Source organism: Leptonychotes weddellii, chromosome 7 (assembly GCF_054177405.1).
Source record: "Leptonychotes weddellii isolate Sample4059 chromosome 7, ASM5417740v2, whole genome shotgun sequence".
Classification (NCBI taxonomy): Eukaryota; Metazoa; Chordata; class Mammalia; order Carnivora; family Phocidae; genus Leptonychotes; species Leptonychotes weddellii.
This window is the reverse complement of record NC_138375.1, coordinates 24,168,816-24,191,590: the sequence shown is the minus strand read 5'-3', so window position 1 is coordinate 24,191,590 and position 22,775 is coordinate 24,168,816. Positions and strand designations below refer to the sequence as shown.

Here is a 22,775-nt window from a genome sequence, read left to right as displayed (position 1 = left end):
CTCTCATTCTCCACAGCTCCTGATTTCACAGTCTGCCCTTCATTCTTGATCTGCCTTCCATGACTCTGCAGACAATGCATGCTTCCATTGTCCCAGTGCTTCCTCCTTCACAATATACATCAGGACTGTAAGTATTTGATTTATTCCTCTCCTGCTAGACTGTAAACTCCATGAGGACAAGATCCTCATTGATCACTGCCTAATGAAGCCCCAGTTCCATAGTTGGATCCCAATGGGTTATTTTTCCCCCTGAACACATGAATTCCTTCAGAGAGAGTGGTCAAATGCAGCACAGAGTATCTCTGGTCTTTGGAAAGCACCCCTTCAATGGCGTGGAGGGGGTTGAAGTCAGAATATGCAAAAACACAATACAGTGGAACAGAAAAGATGGTGCTTTGGGGTTGAGGGGTAGAGAAGTTGGTGATAGAGCAGAAATAACTATTGTAGCGAAGTGCTGGAGAAAAATGAGAACAACATTATTTTCTTACACTACATAAAAAACTTAGTGACTCTGTAACAATTTCATGAAAGAGGCATTATCTACAGTTTATAGATAAGAAAAGAGGCTCAGAGAAATTAAATGAACTTGCCTAACTGGTAAGTGCGAGTTAGGATATTAACCCAAATGTCTGGCTACAAGGCCCATACCTTTGCCTCTAGCCCACATTTTCTCCCACAGGACCAAGAGCTCCAGTAGAATGGTTGGCCTTAAAAGGAGAAGGAAGAAGACCTCATTCACTGGAGGGAAGGAAGGAAGCACTGATAGAGATTTCTAGGTTTAATGAAGTAAGAGGAGAGCCAGTAGTCTACTGAGAGTGAGGGGGGTAGATGAAGTGTGAAGTGACATTTGAAAACATAAAGTCGCATGATCTCCATAGGCTTTTAGATAGATAAGCTGAGAGAGATGTAGTAGATTTGAAGAAAGTAGTGATAGTTACTGAGAGACTGGATAAAGAAACTACTCACGAGGATAAATTATTGTGCATCTGAGTTGGAGATCACGAACTGGATGTGGCACTAATTCTTATGGTTCTATACTTTTTCCTAACAGTGCCCAGTCATTTGGCTGTAGGAACGGAGGAAGGTTAAGTATTTGTTCAATGGGTCAAACTGAGCCACAATGTTTGAAAGTTGAGAGTGTTAGTGAAAAAGGAATTCAAGTGATCAGCCATGGAAGTCAAGGCTTGGTGAGGAGGAAAAGCAAAAGGTGTCCTGGGGCAGGGGTAAAATAAAAGGAATTGGAAGACTAGACTCTTGTGAGATCCTAAAGCAGATAAAGGACTTTCAGTCCTGTTAGTTCAAATAATGACCTTGAAACAAAGAGCAAAACACTTGTTCATCTTTGATGAAAGAAGGTGTATGAGTTGGGGACTGCTTTGGCTATAATGAACCAGAAACGTGACCGTTGGAATTTAATCAAATGTGTGTTTATTTCTCTCACAGAAGAAACCCAGAGTTTGGCAGTTTGGGCAGGTTCAGCAGATCCACAACATCACCAAGGAGCTGAGGTCCTTCTATCATTCTGTTCTTCACTATGAACATGAGGCTTTCATTCTCATAGTCACCTTGTGGGTGCATGATGGCTGCTGAATTGCCTTCCAAGCAGAAAGAGGAAGAAGGAATTGACAAGAAGGGCAGGGAAAGGGCCAAAAAAAAAAAAATGTCCTCTTTAGTAAGCCTTCCCAGAACTCCCACCCAGGACTCCCATTCTTATCTCATTGGTCTGATCTATCTCATGAGTACTCCCAGGGGAAAAACAAACCTCTGGGAAGCTGAGCATCTTAAGGAGGGCACAGTGACTTCCTCAACAAAATCTGAGTTCAGGAAGGAAGAAGTTGGACAGGCAATTAGCAGGCTGCCCTAGGAGGAGACATTTGTAACCAAAACCACAACATCTGAAGATGGAAAGTATATGGGGCCTTGGATGCAGCAGGGAAAAGAAAGGTCAAGTTTAAGTACTTGAGAAGGGTCGGAGTAGCACGGCTATTTGCCCTGAAGAACTGAGGATTCAGGAATTAGAGGATCAGGTATAAGGGAAAAAGGGGAACTAAATATAAAAGCATTGTTTGAAAGTGCATAGAGAGCAGTTAAGACTCCTGTCTGCATCTTAACTTGTGCAGTCAGGTGATTGTTCCATCCTGCCTGCTCTCCCCCCACCCCCGCCCCCTCCAAGATTGTTGGGTTTATTCTTTAGAGAACCATACAGACTGCAGGGACAGCAGAGTCAGGGGAGGGCTATGATGATGTACTATTCTGGCCATAGGAGTGTAAGTGACAGTCTGCCTACTGGCTGTTAGACTTCCTCTCCTTAGCCCCCTTCCCAAATGCAACACCAAAAGCCACAGGCTACCTCACAGGAAGATTGGAAGAAAGTTCTCTAAAGAAACAATGCCCCCTACAGGATGCTATAATATAAGGAAACAGGATAAGAACAAGGAAGAACTTTAACAACTTAAAAAGTAAACATTTGAAATATTTTTTAAAAAATCAGTAGAATGAATGGGAAAATAAAGTTAAGAAGAACTCTTAGAAAATAGATCATCTAAATAATAGAAGTTCCACTAAGAACAGAAGAGAATGAGAAAATAATTTGCCTACCAGATATTAATTCCTTGAATCCTCCAACCCATAAAACACCTTCTATAACACACACAAGCGCATGCGCGCATTTCTAATACGTATTTTAGCGCTTCACTCTTCAATAAGGATTTCTGGCAGTTAGGCATACTTACAATATGACAGAGACCAGAACATAAACATATAAACTTAGACGAAAGTGGAGATAATACAGTGTGCTATACAAAACTTGAATGTAATTTAAACAAATACCCTAAGAAATTGAATTCAAGGAACAAGAATAGGATGCTTTAAGATAACATAAGGAATAACATAAGAACAAGAATGAACTCTTGAAAACTAAAATCAAACAAACCCCTAAATAATAGAGAGTCCATTAAGAACAGAAAACAGAAGAGAAAACCATCAAAGGCAACACAAAAAGCATTTCTCAGAACGGAAGCATACAAATGTCCAGAATGAAAAGGCTGCTCACTCACTATACTGGAAGTCAAAAGACCTACACCATCATCATGAAATTTCAGAACAATAACGCTAAATAAAAGAGATCTAAACCTTTCAGAGAAAATGATTGGGGACATACAAAAGAACGGGAATCGGAATGGATTCCTCATAGAAGCACTAGAAGGCAGAAGAAAATGGAATCAAGGTCTTCTCAATTCTGAGAAAAAAAATTTGTTTGCAGTCAAGAATCCTATGCACCCTTCTTTGAAAAGCAACTGGAAAATCCTGTCCAACAGGAAGTAGCCCGGAAAAAGGAAAACATGGAATCCAGGAAAGAGGACCAAACATGCTAGAGAGGTGGGGCTGACACAGGGAGGGCTGCCATGAGCCTGGATTGGAGCAGGAGACGGGAATCTAAAGGGGATTTGTCTCACAAGATAAATGGAACCAGTGAATTGTCTGTCCAATTTGACTTTTAGATCGTAATTGTGAAGGGATGAAGGTGTTAACCTTATTGTGATAATCATTTTGCAACATACATGTGTATCAAATCATTGCATTGTATTCCTTAAACTCACATATATGTCAATAATATCTCAATAAAGCTGGAAAAAATTTTGACTTTTGGGAAACTGGAGTGAAAGGAATAAAACAGAGCTGGTCAAGTCAGATATTCCAAGAAAATATTTTAAAGGATAATTATTAACTCCAGTAAAACAAAAAATTGTACTAGAAAAATAATGTAATCATAGAAGACTATTTGGCTTATTAGAGCAATAGCATTTATGAACATAGTAAAAATAGCACCTAATATGGATTTAACACAAAGGTGAGATATTGGAACAATGGAGGGAGAAGATGAAGGAGTATGAAATGAAATCCCCATCTTTTGAAACAGAAGTCAATAGAGGGGTTCCAAAACTGGTGAACCAAGAGAGAGCAGCCGTCTTTAGAAAGAGGAACAGGGCATACACCAGCGCGGCTAAAAGTGGTTGTCTGGGGCCGTGGGAATAGGTGAGGGTCAAAGGACAAGAGGCTGATTTCCTCCTAAGCCTTTTATTACTGTTCTTTTTTAAGGCCGAATTGAGCAAGACCCATCAGAATGAGTGACTTCTCAAAGTGTGCTTCTCAGCACCAGCTGGGAGCTTGTTAAATGCAGCATCTCGAACCCAGCCCAGAACCTACAGAGTGAGTATTTCATGCCACGTTCTGGTGACTCGCATGCCCAGCGATCTGAGGAGCACTGGGCTATCAGTCATGGTACAGGGGTCTGAAGTGAGATGCAGGTGTCCCTTGCCATTAACAAATGTGAAGAAGTGAGCTGAGGGGACTCATGGGTCACACGAGTCAGCAGAGGGTTTGTGTGAACTCAGTCCACTCTAGGTCCTTTACCCTTTACCTTGCCTCTACCTCCCTAACCTGCCTCAGTACTCCTGACTTAGTGTCTGCAGATTCTGGTTTAGATGCACCTATTTTACACATTTTGCTACGTATTTTGGTTTTGGTACCTATTTTACTTCACAAAATTGGTCTTTACGGATTTAGTCGCATGCCGTTTGCAACTGTGCTGTCACTGTTCTAAAACTGTTCTTGCAGATTTGGTTGCCGAGATCATAGAACTCTAGACTAGCTCCTTGATAAAAGCTTAGTAATTTGGCTCTTTCAATTCTTCAGGTCAAATACCAGAATAGAATGGATGGATAAAACAGTGAATAGAACAGTCTCTGCACTCCAGGAGAGAGCAAAACCAAACCAAAACAAAACAAAACAACACAATGGAGGAACTACAGACTTAAGAGCTTTGATGGGATAAGCCCCCAGTTCCAAGAGCTCTTACAGGGTTGTGCCCTAATGTTTCCACTAGAACTGAGGACTGAGGACTAAGGCTAAGGTGTCGGTTACAGAGAGGATTCTTGGACTCCTGGTCCTACCTACCTGTGCCTTTATTATACTTTCATATCTTAAGTTCTGAGAGGTTTATAAAGCTTCTCTAAACATTTCAAGGAAATCACTTACAACCCATTTCTTGCTTTGTGTAAAATAAGTACCGAAAAAAATCTAGCTAAACCAAGGTTGGTTTTTGGAATATTATGGAAACCATCTGAAATGATTCTATGATATGAATTTTTTCAAACTACAGAAAAATTCAAATTAAGGTAGTATGAATTGTAAAGAAATAAAAATCAAATACATGGTTTTAAAATGAATCAGAAATTTTGGTGTTATGACTTAGAATTGTAAAGTTTTGTTTCAAATATATAATTGTTCTCAAAATACATATAAAAGTTCATTACAAACCTGTCAAAAGCTAAGTCGTAGACGTTTATAAGCAAGGCTTAATTATAAAGTTCTAAAAAAAAAATCCCTATGATTAGAGGTCTTATCTCTTTTAAGGATTAATCTATGCAAAATGACTTCAAGTGACCCTGCCAAACAAGCTACTGGGGTTATTAGAGAACTGACAGGCTGTTGCCTTTTCCAGATGACTGTATTAAAGAGGAATTAATGTATGTCCACACAAGGAACTCATTTTGTGGCACTTTCCCAATCATCATTTACTGGTAGAAAATTAAAAAATTATTCCTTATGAGAGAACAGGGAATTTGTATAACCAGGATGCTATGGCCCAGAGCAGTCTGCCAGCCACATGTATTTCTTTGAAAACTCATCTTCATCTTAAAAATTTGTGCACATCTACTTTACGTTAGATCCATAGTTGGTTCTAATTGTTCATATCCAAAAAGAAGTGACACTCCTAAAAAAATGCCTCCTTTGGGTGGCTCAGTTGTTGGGTGTCTGCCTTCGGCTCAGGTCATGATCCCAGGGTCCTGGGATTGAGCCCCGCATCCGGCTCCCTGCTCAGCAGGAGGCCTGCTTCTCCTTCTCCCACTCCCCCTGCTTGTGTTCCCTCTCTCGCTGTCTCTTGCTCTGTCAAATAAATAAATAAAACATTAAAAAAAAAATGCCTCCTATGCCTGAGAAGCAGGCACCCAGCCCATCCCCCACTCTGAGAACAGAATTCCCTCCCAACTGACAACGTATTAAAAAACATTAAAGATAATCACTGAATCACACAATTTGTTCCAGGCAGGTGTATGCGTATGTGAAGCACAGAACATTGAAACTTACATGAATTCAAGTGTTTATTTTTACAATATAATCCAATTCTGGTCTTTTACTTTAATCAAATCTGAAAATTTTTGTTTTTCAACTTCATTAAATTTATAAAAAAACATTCTCCCACATTACATTAAAGCATTCTTCATGTTTTATTTCCAGTGCTCCAGTGTTTATTTAACAAATACAATCACTTTAATGTCTTTTAATTACTTCCTTCAAATACATGTTGTCTAAAATCTGTATAGGTCACAAAATAGGCTGATCCTGCAGTCACCTGTGCAGACTCTGCTAAACTATTCCAAATTTGGTATAAATTGATGTTTTCTAGAGTATAAAATTAATGTTACAGAATCCTTTCCCACTGAGCCGATCGGGGTCAAGTTCTTCATTAAAATTCTTCTTCTGCCTGTTTGCTGCGGGACTGCTTGAGCTGCTGAAGCCGCTCGATGGTTTCAGAAATCGTACGCTCTCCATGTACCTTATTATCTCTTGTACGGATATTAACGGTGTCACTGGCTTTCTCTTTTTCACCAATAACTAAAACAAAAGACACAAAGCTTTGTTAGGTGGAAGGATTTTTATTGAACATTTGAACAGAAATGATCCTAGGACCCAGAAGCCACCATGTAGCTTCTGATTCTTTAGAATGTTCAAATGAGCTAGCAAGCCATGAAAAGACATGTAGGAATCTTACTTAAATGCATTATTACTCACTGAAAGAAGCCAATCTAGAAAGGCTACATACTGATTCCGACTATATGACATTCCGGAAAAGGCAAAACTATGGAAATAGTAAAAAAACCAAAAACAATCAGTGGTTTCCTGTGGTTAGGAAGAGTGTTTTGTATGTGGAGCACAGAGAATTTGGGGGGGCAGTGAAACTGTAACGGTGGACAAATGTCATTATATATTTGTCCAAATCCACAGAATGTACAAAACCAACCACTGATGTAAACTGATGTAAACTGCAGACTTTGTAAGAAGTATACCAGTTTGGTGCGGGATATTGGTAGTGAGGGCGGCTGTGTCGGTTTTGGGCAAGAGGTATACATGATAACTTTGTCCTTTCCGCTCAATTCTGCTACAAACTTAAAGTGCTCTAAAAAATAAAATCTATTTAAAAACAAAACAAGGGCGCCTGAGTGGCTCAGTCGGTTGAGCGACTGCCTTCGGCTCAGGTCATGATCCTGGAGTCCCTGGATCGAGTCCCGCATCGGGCTCCGTGCTCGGCAGGGAGTCTGCTTCTCCCTCTGACCCTCCCCTCTCTCATGTGCTCTCTCTCAAATAAATAAATAAAATCTTAAAAAAATAAAAAATAAAAACAAAACAAAACAAAATAAAATAAAAATAAAATGTTCATCAGGTGACCATGTATAGTTGGGCGACCAATTTAAAAATCTTTTCATTTAAAAAAATCTATCATTTCATAATGCTTCAAGCCACTGTACTTACTGAGTCACTTAATCCAGCCAACTTAATAAAAACTTACCATATGAAGGAATAGGTGATAAAGGAAAGAAGATTTTTAAACAAACCTTTACCGTTATTCTTTTTCACACCAGAATTTCCCTTTGTTACAACAAATGAGCAAACTTCATAGTGCAAGAATCTGGATTAGAGGGAACTAAACTAACGAACACAATTCTCATAAGTCTCAAGACGTCAGTGTTTTCCTAAGGTTTGGCAGGTTTTCTTTGGTAAGTTTCCTTTCTTACCTAGGATGAAGTTATATTGTGCTAACTGTGCGTTTCTGATCTTCTTATTTAACGTACAGCCCGGATCCAGATCAATGTCCACCATGAATTTAGCATCATGGAATTGTTGCCATACCTATTTAAACAGATACAGAATTCTTCAGATCTAAAATAAGAATTATATTTTGATCTTAAATGATTTTATTTAACATGATTTGAATAGTTATGCAATTATTAAAAAAGGAATGCTAGTAGGTATATTGAAGAATATGTTATTAATCTGTGACTTGGGACTACATTTTCAAAAATTAAAATGACATATTTTGCTTTTGAGAGGTAAATGTTTTAGAAAATCCTTAAAAATCAGAATTCAGGCAATCAGCTAAATTTAATCAGTTCCTTACAAAAGAAAAAAATCCTTTTGCAAACATATCTTATGGTCACTAAATAGTTGCCAAGAAACAAATTGCTTATCAGTCTCCACATTAATACATAATGATGGATGTTCCAATCTAACACAGAATGTAATATTTCTGATCCCTCAAATAGGCAGCAAGCTGGTAACAGGAATTCAGTTGTTGCTGTCATTTGTGTGTGCAACATTTTAATATGAAACGTTGACAGCACAAACAATAGGCCCAAACCATCTTAATAGCTTTTCGTGTTTCTAGAGAATGGAATACAGTCATGTAAAATTGTCTTTTAACACTAATTATTTCTTTAATAATAACTTTATTATGACCTAAGCTAAATAGAACTCTATAAGAAAAAAAATAGAACTCTACAAGAATAATTTATGTAAAATAAAAGAAAATATCAAGTTTGAGAAATACTAAAAGGTAGTTTTTTTCTTTCTGAACAGGTATTTTTTGATGGAAAAAAAAGCATTTTTTTAAGAGAGTGTGCAAGCGGGGGTGGGGGTTGGAGGGGCAGAGGGAGAGGGAGAGAGAGAATCTTAAACAGACACGGGGCTTGATCTCATGAACCTGAGCCAAAATCAAGAGTCAGACGCTTAACCGACTGAGCGACCCAGGTGCCCCAAAAAGAAACCTTCTTAAATGAAGGAGCCAGAGGCAAAGATCAAATTGGAATTTCTTGAAATAAACTTCCAGGAATCTAAAGTTGGCAATCTACATTAGAGATTATTATTCCATGCCTTTTTTTCTCCCCTCAAAAATACCATCTCCACTTTACCATCTTAAGTTTTTGTAATATTAAATAGTAGACAATGTTTTCAATATTTTTCCTTTCCAAAAAAAGGCAACACTACATTAAACTTTATTAATTTTAAGTTAAATTAAACTAGATTAAAATTTCCATCTACCTGACAACCAATTACCACTAACAGGACAAAAAGATCTGAATAAACCATTTTTATTTCACTAATAGGCTGTTTTGTCTACATGATCATTAAACAATAGGGATTTTTGTTAAGTACGCAAATTTTAGAAGGGTTCTTGCACGGTTTATTACGGGTGCCAGGATAAGACTATACTTTCAACTGTAAGCTATTTTAAAGAATAAAGCATAGTGTTTTAGTTTCTTCACACGGGCCCTTGTGTGCATGTGAGTTGCACTACTCGGGAACTGGTGAAGTGGATAATCACAGGCTGTTTAGCACCCCGGTCTCCAGTCATTAAGTATCAGTAGTAGTGCTCCCCGACACGTCCACTCAATAGAACCAAAAACCCCATGCCTGCATAACGCCAAATACAACCCCCACCACCGACGGAACGGGGGTAAGTCAGTATTGTCACAGTTGAGAAATGAGTTATTTAATTACAGACCTTTCTCCTACCATGTGAGCTTTCATAGTGCAAATAAGAGAAAGTACAATCAATTAAGCACGGGACATAACTGATTTTTATCATTTATAGCTAAAACTATTGTGCGCAGTAACAGAAATATAGTATGTCTGAATGGTTTGCTTTTCAGGTGGTCTAATGTTCATGAATTTTTTTTAAAGACAGTTAAGACCTGAGTGCAATTTATTCTGATGATCTAGAAACATGATGGTTTTGACATTATGATATTGTTCCCTGATATTTAAATCTGTTTTAACTAGCCAATTTATTACTTTTAGCTTGCAATTACGAAACAATGATTATTTATAACACGACTTTTAACGATTTGAAATTCCTTAGTATGGAATTGTCCCTCTAACAGAACAGACTGTTCTAGTCTTTAAGGTGTGAAGCATGAATGGATATTTACAAATCTGTTAGTAAGGTAGTTTTTTAATGGGTAGGGCAAAACATGGGACTGGCACACCATTAAGGTAAAAGAAAATTTGCAAATAACTGAAGAAATTTACATTACAAACATGAAGCAAAATTATTCTTTGATCAAAGAGCAGCTTAAATTGCATTATGCATCTGAAATTACGTATCGTACTGGGGCATTATTTCCTCATACAAACACTAAAATATACAAGTGTATTTAAAACACTATTCAACTTATGTCTTCTGATCATGAAACATGTAGGAAAGTATCAAAGAGGTAATGTAATCTGTTCAGAAATAGGAACATTTCTCTATACCACAAGTGGCTTGATCTACCAAGGATATGTACATCTTATGAGATATAAAAAGCCAAGTGGCAGACAGTAAATTGAAGAAAAGTTGTATTTAAGAATTACCTTTTGGGCATATTCATCACATGTTGGTCCCACTGGAACTACCATTACCTGGCGAGGAGACAGCCAGAAGGGCCTTTAGAAGAAATTAAAAATATTTAATGTGGATTGGGGTCCTTTCCTAAAAAACGATGGCACATTTCTTAAGCCTGCTTTTCAGTATCTTCCTAAAATATGTAAGGGCCACTTTATCTATTTTTTTTATTTTTTTAAAGATTTTTATTTATTTATTTAACAGAGATCGAGAGCACAATTAGGCAGAGCGGCAGGCGGAGGGAGGGGGAGAAGCAGGCTCTCCACTGAGCAGGGAGCCCAATGTGGGGCTCAATCCCAGAACCCTGGGATCACGACCTGAGCCGAAGGTAGCCACTTAACTGACTGAGCCACCCAGGTGCTCCAAGGGCCACTTTAAAAAACTCTCCCCTGCCCCTTATATCCAATAAAGACTAAAGGGAGGAGATTCAGGAGCAGAGAGGGCAACTTAAATCAGGAAAATCCGTAACTAAGGTTTGATTTACTAGGCAGATGGCAAAGCACATTGAGGGCAGGGACTATGCCTTGCACCTCAACATATCAGGAAACAGAACATCACGCGCCAGCTGCCAGAGGGGCTAAGAAAGAATTGCATTTAGTGATTCACTGTTCAACATTCTCTTATTAATTATTCTTCATGGGGGACATGGGCCAGACCATGCCTTCAGTCATTCAAGATCCATTTTGCGGGATTTAGCAAATTATAAATGATAATAACTGGTGACAGTATTTGATAAAAATGAGTGTTTTCACTTTTTTTTTGAAAGGCAGACTGCCACCTACAGCGCCTTGTTTGATAATGTCTGGAGTCTTGCAAGCCTGACTACCCTAAGGTCTCCTATGTTTTCACTTCTTATTAAAAACTGACCATTTGTAACTCTACCTGTGGAGTATTTCAGGTGTCAAATCCTCCCTATGCTGCAGACATTAGGACTAGTGTTTCTCTTAATCAGTCCTCTAGTTTCAGTTGTTTTATTACAGCAGGGAAAAGGCACTAAATTCTGCCCGAACTGGCTGTTTCCCACCTATTACAGGTTTGACAGAACAATCAGCTGAGGATCGCCCTAGTCTCTAGAAACCACGTAGAGTGTTTTCCATATTTGATTTGATTTTGTGAAACAGAACTGAAAAAGAGATGATCTCATTTCACTGACAAGTATGAGAAACTCCCTTTAATGACTGAACTAACCAAATTAGAAATAAAATTGAAATGACTACAATATATAAGGTAAAACACATTAACATTTTACAAAAGTTTTGTATCAATACAATTAATATGGCAGACTCTACAAAATGGGTGTTTTATAACCTTGTGTGGCTTTCAACTGCCTTTACAAATTGTGGGCCCAGACAAAACTGCTTAAAAATAAAAAGGAAGTTATGTGCTCATATCCTGCCAGCAAAAGCATAATCTTGTAGAAACAAGACAAAAAATGTTGATCAGTCTGGAGTCTGTACTTTCAATTAAAAAGTAATTGGCGAAAGATTTATACGATCTGAAGAGAAACCAGAGTATAAATCATGGAACACTACATCAAAAACTAATGATGTAATGTATGGTGATTAACGTAACATAATAAAATAAAATAAAAAAAAGAACCCCTGAAGTAAGATCAATTAAAAAAAAAAAGTAACTGGCTTCTAAGGGATGTCAAAATACTTGCTTATTATGATCAGCAATACTCAACAAAGTAAGTCCAAAGCGTACTCTTGTTTACTCAGACAGAAACATCAAAACCATGTTAATCCCAAAGCAACAAATGCGCTTAGTGTATAATAACTCCCAATTAGAAAGTATTATATAACATTCAAACAAATCAAATTCTGAAATAAAAATACTACTAATAATTATTCTTAAAGCAAAAATTTGGGTTTAGATTATGATTCCTTAGTGAACACCTGTCATTAATTAGAAGTGACCAATCAGATCATTCTCCTTTTCTACTGCATAACTAAACTGGACAGCAGACATTTCTTTTAGTCAATTTACACTGTCTAGACAAAAACAATGACAAAAATTACCATTTGCCGCCAAAGTTTTCAGTGAGGATAGCAATCATTCTTTCCACTGACCCCAAGATGGCTCTATGGACAATCACTGGCCTTTTCTTATCATCACCATCAGGGCTACACAGGAAAAAAAAATATGGTTTTACTTTACATATTCCTTTATATCCCCCTAAAGGCGAGTACTCAGAGCAGACTCCAGAAACTCACCTTACAAAAGTGAGATTAAATCTGATGGGCAACTGAAAATCCAACTGGATTGTTGCACACTGGTGGTACCGACCAATTGCATCTTTAATCTGTATATCAATCTAAGAAGTAAAGACGTAAAGACCAGGTTATTTTAAGATGCTGTCTATATTAAAGCTCAACTCAGTCGTTAGAACAAGACTGGCTTTCTTTCTAACTTAAAGTATGTCTTCTTCACCCCAAAATAAAAATCACATTACTCCAATATACTTTCATACTGACCTTTGGACCATAAAAAGCTCCATCTCCAGGATTTAACTCCCACTTCTCACCAAATTCATTCAGACTGTTTTCAAGTTGCTAAGGATAAAGCAAGATGATCTTTATTTTTGTTCATCTGCAACTTCCCTTCTTCCAGCCTGATCTAAGACTAAAACTACAGTAATTACTTTCTTGGGTCCCTATTTTCTCTGTTAGAATTCTGTCCACCTAAACATACTCACATACAAATCCCCTTTTCTGAGAAATAACTGAAATTCATCAGTGTATAGGTTTAAGAAGCACAGCACGATGGTTTGATTTATACTGTAAAATGATTACCAGTTAGATTCAGCAAACACCCATTTTTCACACAGACACAATAAAAAGAAAAGAGAGGGGGCGCCTGGGTGGCTCAGTTGGTTAAGCCACTGCCTTCGGCTCAGGTCATGATCCTGGAGTCCCGGGATCGAGTCCCGCATCGGGCTCCCTGCTCGGCGGGGAGTCTGCTTCTCCCTCTGACCCTCCCCCTCTCATGTGCTTTCTCTCTCTCATTCTCTCTCTCTCAAATAAATAAATAAAATCTTAAAAAAAATAAATAAATAAAAAAGAAAAAAAAAAGAAAAGAGAGAAGAAAAAAAGAAGAACATGTTCTCCCTGTGATGAGAACTCCCAGGATTTACTCTCTGACCAATCTTCTGTGTATCACACAGCAGTGTCTGCTAAAGTCATCACGATGCCTATCACGTCCCTGGTATCTGCTGTTCTCATGACTGAAAGTTTTTATCTTTGGACCACCTTTCTCCAATTCCCCCCTTTTATAAGTTACAGCTTGATGACTGAAAAAATACTCAACCATTTGTAATATGAAATCATACATAAAAAAACTAGCTTGCTCAAACCTAGGAACCATTTCAATCTTCTCTTGCTTTTAGCCATTTAAAGAGCCTTGTTTCTTAGAACACGTTCATTTCAGTCAAATAGTACTCAAGCATGCTGAAAAACAAAACTTACTTTCTCAGCTTGATTCCATACTTCAATATCTCCAAGGAATTTTTCTGGGCGAGTAGACAGGTTCAGTTTAAAAGAAAATCCAAATATGCTATATACTGTACGTAGAAAATCCAAACAACCTTTTATTTCATCCTCAATCTTTAAATTAAAAAAAAAAAAAAAAAGACAGTGGTAACTCTCCTTGACTTTCTTCACAATTCTTTCAAATTATTTTATCCCACAGAATCTCGTAATACCTGCTCTATGGCACAGAATATGTGAGCATCATCCTGTTGGAATCTTCGTACCCGCGTAAGTCCTGTGAGTGCTCCTGACAACTCATTCCTATGAAGTACCCCAAAATCAGCTATCCGCAGAGGTAACTCTCGCCAGGACCTTGGCCGATGATCAAACATAAGGCTGAAGAAAAAAAGAAAATTAAAACCCACTGATAATTAATTTCACAAGCATAAACTACTTTTCTAATATATGAAAGGCTGTCTATACAAGCAACACTTCTCAAATTCTGGACTTCATACCACAATGTAAGCACCTGCATGAATAAAATAGCAAATAAATTATAATACAAGCATCCACAACTAAGAGAAAATAAAAACTGATTCCCATGGGTCTGGAGTCAAATCCTTGTGCTCAATATTTCCATTAACTTGAGGACTGCCTTTAATGCTCATATTAAACAAAAAAATCTTGGGGCGCCTGGGTGGCTCAGTTGGTTAAGCGACTGCCTTCGGCTCGGGTCATGATCCTGGAGTCCAGGGATCGAGTCCCGCATCGGGCTCCCTGCTCGGCAGGGAGTCTGCTTCTCCCTCTGGCCCTCCCCCCTCTCATGCTCTCTCTCTATCTCATTCTCTCTTAAATAAATAAATAAAATCTTTAAAAAAAAAAAAAAAAAAATCTTAGCTCCATACTAATCATTTAATACACTGGAAACTAAAGACTGTGCCTTCTTGTCACTCCCAAAACTGCTTCAGTTCTGCCTGAAGGTGCTTCAGCAACTTTAGAGAATCTGGGAAAACTAAGAACAAAGCCAGCTGGCCCCCTGACTTACAACCCAGTTCCCTTAGGGAGATTCCCCTCCCCCGTCACCTTCGAGGCCTTGCTGCTAGGAGCTGGAGATACCGAGCCACCGGCAGCCACCGGCAGCCACCGCTCTCCCTAGTATTCCCCTGAAGTCACTCTTCGTCTAACTTTCAAGGATAGAAAGTGAAATAACTGCAAAGCAAGGAGGATCTCCCAAGTATGTCAATTCATTAGCAGGTTTTAAAAGAACATGTTTAAGAAAAAGAAGAATTCTAGAGAACCGGCCATGCCCACATTCAGTCTACCTGTTTTATGTTCTACCTGTTCGCTGCTATTATCCCACTGCCATTCTTGAATGTCTACATATCTGAGGCTCTAACTCGGCAGGAAAGATGTTATAATATCACAACAAAGTTACATTTAAATAGTCTCCCGATTCCATATTTGTTTTAAACAAAAATTCTTTCAAAGGAGGGAGAGCATACCAGGACCAAGTGCAGCATGGGAAAATCTTTAATAGGAACTCAAAGCTGCTAAGTACCAGTGTCCGGGGCAGTTCATGGGTTTCAGAGCAAACAGCTCCTTCTCCACCTCAAAGGAGAACATGTTCTCACTATAGTGCTGCCAGTGGCCCGACGTCACCCAGAGTCGGCTGTTGTAGATGTTTGGGGTGACCACCTCCTGGAATCCTCGTTTCCTATATTCGCTCTGTTGGAAAACAAACACAATACACATGTAGGAAACAGAGAAGCTCTTATTTCTGGTGCGAGTAAAATTTAAAGAGCAGTTTTATACTAGGATCTAGTGAAATTCAAGATGCACATACGTTATAATATAGAAATCCTACTTGGAGGAATATACGAAAGAAGAAACTCCTGCACACACATAAGGAGGCCTATCAAAACAATGCTACTACTGTACAATCACTAATATGAGAAAATCAGAAATCACACCAGTGTCCACCAATAAAGGAATGGGCCTAGTGTGGTAGTTAAAGAACAGAGTAAGTAACAAGTGAAAATAAACAGGATTTTTAAAATAGGATTTTTTGAATTATGAAGACTGATACACAATGAGACTTCACATATGTAAATTTGAACTACACAAACACATAAATAATTTAGGGTACATATGTATGGGGTAGATATAAAATAACATGAATCTATGCTAACTTCAAATACTAGTTTCTTCTAGGAAAGGAGGGAAATGAATCAAAAGGGGTCCTAAAAGGGAGCTTTTTTCTTACTCTACACATATTACTTTACTTAAATAAAAAAATCTGAAGCAAATATAGCCCAGTGCACATGTGTGGTAAATCAGGGGGTGAGTATGCAGATGGTGGTGGTGTTATTCCCTACAAACCTGAGCCTGAAAGACTTCATATTTTATAAAGAATAAAAAAGCAATGTAAAGACTAACTTGTTTTTTTGAGGAAAATATAAATGGTCAAACAGCATACAGAGCTCCCACTTTAAGTTCACCAGCTTCTCTGTTGTGTACATACCCATGTATAAGGACAAAGTCATGTATTAAGAGGAAGGAATTTTTTTTTTAAGCAGGCTTCATGCCCAGCATGGAGCCCGATGTGGGGCTTGAACTCATGACCCTGAGGATCAAGACCTGAACTGAGATCAAGAGTCTGGATGCTTAACGGACAACTACCCAGGTGCTCCAGGAGGAAGGAATTTTTTTAAACATTTTATGATAATTCACACTTGCATTTTTATTCCTTTAAATGTTTCTTCTCAAATACAAGATTGTTTTTTTTCATTTTAGTAGACCTTATTTAATATAATTAACTTTTTTCCTAAATTTACAGAAGAAAATAGTGAATATGGTTTACCCTGATGAATTCAATAAGTGTATTATAAATGTATGCTCCCTTCGGCAGGAAAAAGCAACTTCCAGGGCTGAGTTCATGAAAGAAATATAGTTCTTGGTCCTGAGTAAAAGAAAAGCAAAAGAATGTTTATATATGCACGTAACATCAACATAAACTTCAGTGTTCCTGAGTTCAGAATACGACCATGATATCTCATATTTTAATGTATGCCATTCCTGCATCAAAGAAAACGTTGTTAACTTTTCTGGTGTACAATTCAATAGTACAGAATCGCAGCTGATTTATAACTTAGCATTAAGTACGTTCCCTGCCTGTTACATTCCGGAATCCAGTCAAGTTTACCCAAGAATGACCTGGAGCAGGGGTTAGTTCTTTTCAACTATCCACAGTGGGAGCTCTCACAGTTTTAACTCCTCAAAGCTCTGAGATGTGAATATTGTTTCTTTTTTCTTTTTTTTAAAGTAGGAGCAGCAGGAAGGAGACCAGGAAAAGGACAGCGATAATGAAAGAGAAGACACAGATGAAGCTGCCTGACTTTGGGTTTTGGTGAAAGCAGCACACCCTCCTACCTTCTTGCCGCCCACTCCCCCACCAAACGCCCAGAATTCTCAGGGAGGGGCCCCACCAACTGTTGGTGCTTCCTTATCACTGGAATTTATTTCAGGCCACCGAGAGAGCAGGGTAGGAGATGGCACAGAGTGAACACAATTTTAGAAATGTCATGTTTTTATCAAACCTAATTTCCAGTTTAGAAAACACTGAGGGGAACAGGGATAAAGAAAATAACACCATAGTATCAACTGGTGACTTGCTATGTCACCTTGGGCAACAAGAAGATTAATTCTAGGGGAAATTGGTTTCCACATCTTTAAAAGAAGTCCGTGAGACCAGGAAATTTCCAAAGTATCTCCCAGCTCTATGAAACCCTGCTATGCTGCTTTTACAGGAAACTAGGTCATCAGTATCTGTTCTTAATAAAAATAGTAGTTAAAATGAGTATTTTGGTGGTACTGAGCACTAGATCCTAGAAAGATAATATAGACAGTAAACAATAAGTAAGATAACAGTAAGATAATAATAAGTAATTTATGGATTATATAGGATACAGCACAATACAGGAAAGCTACAGCATCTTTTTAAAAGGAAATTCCTAGTACTTAATACAACTAAGTTGCAAATAAAAATAAAGAAAATTCAGCCTAGAAACATTATTATTCTTTTTTAACATACCCTCCCAATTTTCCTATGATCTCGGTTTTTAGCTTCCTCTTGGAACTTCTCCCATTCTTTCAGCATTTTAGGATCTGGGAATGAAATGCCATAAATTCTCTGGAGAGTCTCCATATCTGCTTTGCCTTCCCAGTATGTGGAGGAATTCTGAAAACAAATATTAACCATGAAACAATATTCAAATTTGTTACTATCTCACTTATTTCGAACTAGATGTTATTTCTTATAGTGGTCTATGAGTCAAAGTCATAGTAGTCCTTATGACAAGAAAAATGGTATAAAAGGTGCACACTTACTAAGCATCTCACAGTTGCTCTGAAGCCAAGCTAAGGTACAAAGCTGGCTGTTTGATTCCCTCAAAAATACGTCCCTCTCAACCATCCACTCAAACCACAACTCCACAAACATGAGATGCAAGGGCATCTCCCACAAGAAGATTAAGTAAAAATGGAAAGTAAACCAACAAAAAATATCTTGAAATGACCCAATTTATTCTTATAATTTAAAGTGCATTTGAATACTCACCCATAAAATATTTATGAACTGGCAAAAACTGGCAGGACTAGTTTAGTTAAAAAGCACAAATAAAGTAATTATTACTTAAGACAAACAAAGAGCAAAAGCACATACTAATACTAAGTTTCAAAGCTCTTCAAACCATGACTGTGTGAGTTTTGGGAATCCGGTAAAGTTCCATCCCCACGTGCTCTGGTGATGAATGGTCACAGCTTCAGACTTTCAGTTAAAAAAGACTAGTCACTTAAAAAAGACAGTGACTAGCATGAGAAAAAATCCATCCTTATATTTGCAAGAGAAAAATAGGCAGAAAGATAAACCAAGAGAAGTTTAAACATATACAGATAGATACATTCACATAGTCTTTAAAGTTACATTGCTTACTTTGTGTATTTTCAAAGTCTTAATTTTGCCAGTGTGTCTGACATGAGGACCCCGACAGAGATCTATCAAGGGGCCACACCTAGAGATAAAAAGAAAGGAAGTTTAACAAAGACTTAAAATGACATATATACCAGTTAGTTACATTTAATGACAACTGACATTCTCACCTATAGACTGTGGTAGTTGGAGTATTCACTTTTTCATTCAGTATCCGACATTTGAACTTATTGTACTAAAAACAGGAAAAATTGTTTTGTAAAAAACCCTCCTTTAATTTTTATCTCTAAATACTACAGCTAAAATATAACTCAAAATACATCTTATCGAAGCATTGCAGGAAAATAAATATGTCAATACTTCATGTTCTAAAAACACTATTACATTTTTCTAAAGAAAAGAACAGGCTTCAATTTGATACACTAAACCCCAGTGTGACAACTTCAAGTAACATTACAGAGTGACACAGAAGTGGAGGCTGTTATGTTACAGCTCAGTTTACCTTAAACATTTCTAGTAAAGTTTCTTTCTTTACTTCCAATCTTTCAAAAGCTTGTTTTTCTTTAATGATTTTCTTACATAAAGCCTCCAAAGAAGAGAAATCATTGCTGGACACACCCCTGAAGGAAAAGGAAGTATAATTAATCTCTTTCCACTCTATTCTACTCACATAGTAGCTTGGAGGAGTATTTCTTTAAAAAAAACGTGAAGAGTTTTAATATAAAAAAATAGACCCTTGCATCATATATTAGAATTTTAAACTAGATATTATTGTTTTTATATTTTATATTTTCAGTGGCTTCTACCTTGGTCATCACGGAGACTTCTCACTAGTGAACCCTCCCTCCACCACCTCTATGACCGGCTTCACTTTATTTCCCAACATACCTTAGGGTTCTACCTCCATCGATCTACAAAGGAGCTCTTATAAGTTACTAGCACTTCCTAAGTTACTACAACACTTCAAGTTTTGATAGTGGAAATACTTGGTGACTATTAAGCAGTAAGCCTGTTATCATTCCTTTCTTACTGAGAACTCTTTAAAAATAATATATGGACCCTGAGTAATTCAGAATTTATTTTTTATTCAGTTACATAACTTACCCTTCTTCAAGGTACATGTCATAATAGAATCCATTTTCTATTGGTGGACCATAACATAAACATCCACCATAGACTCTTTCCATGGCTTCACCCATGATGTGAGCACTTGAGTGCCAATATACCTGAAAATGCAAAGAAAAATGGGATGGTCTGAGTTTGGGCATATATGCTGTCAATTAATACGGCTGCCTTGAAAAAGATACATAAAATTTACTCTAAATAAACCAAAGACATGAAAAATCTAAATTTAGAAATGTATAAACTTTGGTGTGATTCTATGCAGAGCCAAAATGATTTAGGAGGGTTTTAATTACTAAGTTGCTTTTGTACCTTAGAGATCGTCTGGTTTAGTTGTTTCCAAACTAATTAAATTCAAATTAGCATCATTAATTACAAGGGATAGATTCTGTTCCCTGAAAACAACTGCCACTCACAAAGTGACTGTCTTCTTGACTGTAATGACCCAGGGTCTTTGGAGACAATGTGCCTATGTCCCACATCCCCTGTGCTATGCTGTGGCCCTTACTGAGATGTGGGACATTACTTAATTACATTCTCTTTTTCCTTATTGGCCGCAAACAATTAAGGTGTTGTAACTTGTCCCCACAACTCATTTATAAAACACAAGGACAAACATGGACACTGAAATCTGATGGCAATACAGCTGACCCTTGGACAATGCAGTGGCTAGGGATGCTGACCTTCCATGCAGTCAAAAACTCAGTATAACTCATGACTCTCCAAAAACCTATTAGTAGCCTACTATTGACCAGAAGGCTTACTGATAACATAGTCAATTGACACATATTTTGTATGATATATTATACACTGTATTCTTATAATAAAGCTAGAGAAAAAAGTTATTAAGAAAATCATGTGGAAAATACATCTACTTTATCAAAAAATACTTACAGATATTTATTTATAGAAAAACAATCTGTGTATTAGTAGACCTCAAACTCATATTGTTCAGGGGTCATCTATACTTGGTAGATGAGTCAGAATATATCCACAACTATATTTTTAAGATTTGTTAAGGTACCAAAATGATTTTTAGAATTTTCATTAAAAACTTAAGGAGTGCAGAATACATCTGAAAACCACTGATACACATACATAAGTAAACTATCATAATAAAACAAAATATTTTATTTCCCTTTATATGGTATACCATCATGGAGAAATAAGAAAACCTTGCCATCAAATGCAGGCTGATTTTTATAGTGCTTTCAAGCAGATCTGCATTTTAAGATGAGGAAAATATGGAAATTAACTGTCCAATAGGGAGAGTAGTTTAAAGAATTGTTCAATTTTATTTGTAAAATCTATATATCTTGCTTAAGTGTTGACTGACAGGGCAGAAGTATTTTTACTTGCTTTACCAGAACACTTTTCTCACTGAACTATCCAGTAATGAAAATAAATTTATTCATGTTCACTTCTTAAATACACAAGGCAAGGTCTTTTATGCTGCTCCCTAAATGAAAGATAAAATGAAGATTTCAAATATGACAACGAGACACCAATAAACTCTAAACCCACTGACAGTGGGAGCAGGAAGACACTGGAAATGTGAACCTTTATCTTGAAATTCAGTGACTACTAAATAAAAACTTACCGCTTGAGCTTCCTCATCCTCAAATTTGAGAAGCTCCAAGGTACAATCTTCCTCCAGAGGACGGTCTACGTCCCAAACAACTTGATTCACTTTAGCAATAACAGTGTTGTCAGCCAGGCCTTGACTTAAAAAATACACACACAAGCATATATATAAACAAAAGAATGTAAAAAAAGAGTCTTTTGTAGTACAACACTTAATCTGAGAACAATAGGAAAATAAACGCTATATATATTCTATATTAACACTACATACATTACTTATAACGTATATTATAGCTTTCTGAAATAAAATGGAAAAAGCAACAAACCCCCAAAATGTACCCAAGTATAACTAGAGGATCCCAAAAATCCAGAACACTATTATTTTACATTCAATGCCTCTTATTTAAGCAGACACAACGGTGATAAACAGTTTTCAGTGGCTTGATTAATCTTTTCACTTCTCCAAATAAAGTTTTCCACAAAGCCAAGCTATTTAGGCTCCAAAAAAGAAAAAGGGGTTACTAAGTAACTCTTCTGCTCTTCCTCCTACTTGAAATCTGTAATAGATTTTTTTCTGTGAGGTAATGCTAGCCACAGAATAAATTCTGTAAATGACTAAGATGGTATGATTTATAATAAGCATATAGGTAAAATAAAGGACTAGTCAATAAAACTTGTTTATAATATGGATTTAAAAAGCCATTTACACACACAGCACAGAGAACACAATATAAACTATCACCAAGCGATTAAGACCACACTATCAGACCACACCAAGTGTAACAGCCACAGGAATTCTGAGGACTGGAAAGCAGCAAAAGTCAGATTAGTCTGGACAGGCTTTGAGGATAAAGTAATGAGGGGCTGAAAGATCAGAGCTGAAAGATCAGAAAAGGAGAGGAGGTGGCATTCCAGATGAGGGAGATGTGTGTTAAGAAAGGTTCAGGAAGAGGAGCCTGGGTGGCTCAGTCGTTCAGTGTCTGCCTTCGGCTCGGGTCATGATTCCAGGGTCCTGGGATCGAGTCCCGCATCGGGCTCCCTGCTCAGTGGGGAGCCGACTTCTCCCTCTCGCACTCCCCCTGCTTGTGTTCCCTCTCTCACTGTCTCT

At 37.5% G+C, this 22,775-nt stretch overlaps 1 protein-coding gene across 1 annotated transcript in view; it reads right to left on the bottom strand.

The window, feature by feature from the left end:
• Positions 1–6,151: 6,151 nt before the first annotated feature.
• Positions 6,152–22,775, bottom strand: part of TARS1 (threonyl-tRNA synthetase 1) — a 26,660-nt gene continuing 10,036 nt past the window's right edge. The window contains exons 4-19 of the mRNA XM_006733347.3: positions 21,684–21,807; positions 20,066–20,187; positions 19,464–19,581; positions 19,132–19,196; positions 18,965–19,043; positions 18,065–18,211; positions 16,835–16,933; positions 15,533–15,699; positions 14,208–14,370; positions 13,972–14,109; positions 12,982–13,059; positions 12,721–12,821; positions 12,526–12,630; positions 10,474–10,546; positions 7,857–7,971; positions 6,152–6,678 (exon numbers count right to left, since the gene is read on the bottom strand). Coding sequence (XP_006733410.1) covers positions 6,530–6,678; positions 7,857–7,971; positions 10,474–10,546; positions 12,526–12,630; positions 12,721–12,821; positions 12,982–13,059; positions 13,972–14,109; positions 14,208–14,370; positions 15,533–15,699; positions 16,835–16,933; positions 18,065–18,211; positions 18,965–19,043; positions 19,132–19,196; positions 19,464–19,581; positions 20,066–20,187; positions 21,684–21,807 — 1,843 coding nt within the window. The 3' untranslated portion in view covers positions 6,152–6,529. The remainder of the gene's footprint in view (positions 6,679–7,856; positions 7,972–10,473; positions 10,547–12,525; positions 12,631–12,720; positions 12,822–12,981; positions 13,060–13,971; positions 14,110–14,207; positions 14,371–15,532; positions 15,700–16,834; positions 16,934–18,064; positions 18,212–18,964; positions 19,044–19,131; positions 19,197–19,463; positions 19,582–20,065; positions 20,188–21,683; positions 21,808–22,775) is intronic.